The following is a 1,243-nucleotide window of genomic DNA, read 5'->3' as shown; positions in this document are numbered from 1 at the left end:
GCCCTGCATGTGGGCAAGGTCCTCACGACACCCAGCACCTCTTCACGTGCACCTCCAACCCTACGACCCTGACACCAGAAGCGCTCTGGACCGCACCTATCGACGCAGCCCGCTTTCTCGGCCTCAGGCTCACAGAGTCGGAGGATGAAGACGATGACACATGACAGATCTGGGGGGTTGAGCACTGCTGCTACAACAACAACAACATAAACAGTGCACTCCAACTCTGGTACGCAGGAAGTATATAAAATAAATTCAATATTAAAATTAGATAATTCATAACCACATAAACTATTTTTGTTTTTGTATATTTAATGTAAATGTAAACTTCAATAAATTCAATTCATTTTAATTTACAAGTTTGCTAAAATTCTATGCATATATTTTTGTATACGTACATATACATATAAACCATTGTTATAATCAATACTTTTGAAATATGTGGTATAATTGAAAACAGCGCTAATTATCGTATTCACTAAATCATTTTGCGAACAAAAAATTCATTTCAGAACGAATATACATACATATGCGCACATACATTATTGGAATAATACGAATACGATTGTGTGCATGTATTAATACATGGTTTATATTTTACCAAGCTCATATGTGAAGTTTAGGCCGCCTTACCCAGGGGAATGGGATTCTGTTTCAAATGTAGGTATATAGACCGCATGCGTGAGATATCCTTGCCTGATTTGTTCACTTTTGGGTTGAAATCGCATAATTTTGCAATGCGCTCCCACTCGGTTCCCGGTTCCATGGGTCCACCATTTTCAAGCGCCGCTGCCTGCTTTTCAGCGTTGCGTGAGGCCGCTTTGGTTTTAGCGATAGATTCTTCTGTTTGACGCAACCAATCTTCCAATTCCTGCTTCGCCTGCAGACGCAACTCTTCTTTCTTACGTTCTTCTTCCCTATCTTTTTCTTCGAGACGTTGTTTTTGTTCCTCTCGCCATTTTCTTATTTTTTCAGGTTCAACCCGAGAAGGTGGTGGTCCCGATATACCGACTGGTTCATTTGATTCACCACCAATCATTTCAAAGCTACCGGTAGATGAACCAAGTCCGCCGCCAACCGCATTAGGGGCTAGTTCATCGCTGCCAAGTAGTCCATTGCCACCATCTGTGCTGGCCGGTGCACTGGGAGCAGTATTTGATGGAGGTACGATTTCCGATTCGAGGTCACCGAGAACAGATTGTTCACGTGCCAGAAACTCGGCTGCGGGATCAACTTCCTCTTT

General features: G+C 42.6%; 1 protein-coding gene across 1 annotated transcript; it reads right to left on the bottom strand.

The window, feature by feature from the left end:
- Positions 1-394: 394 nt before the first annotated feature.
- Positions 395-1,240, bottom strand: LOC118757365 (clathrin light chain-like; the record flags this gene model as incomplete). The annotated part of the gene is made up of 1 exon (XM_036492082.1): positions 395-1,240. A coding segment is annotated over one exon (621 nt), but the record flags the coding sequence as incomplete, so codon positions are not given.
- Positions 1,241-1,243: the final 3 nt, after the last annotated feature.

This window comes from Rhagoletis pomonella, unplaced genomic scaffold (genome assembly GCF_013731165.1).
Source record: "Rhagoletis pomonella isolate Grant_MI unplaced genomic scaffold, Rhpom_1.0 Rhpom_scaffold_17015, whole genome shotgun sequence".
NCBI lineage: Eukaryota > Metazoa > Arthropoda > Insecta > Diptera > Tephritidae > Rhagoletis > Rhagoletis pomonella.
This window is presented reverse-complemented; position numbering and strand designations above follow the sequence as displayed.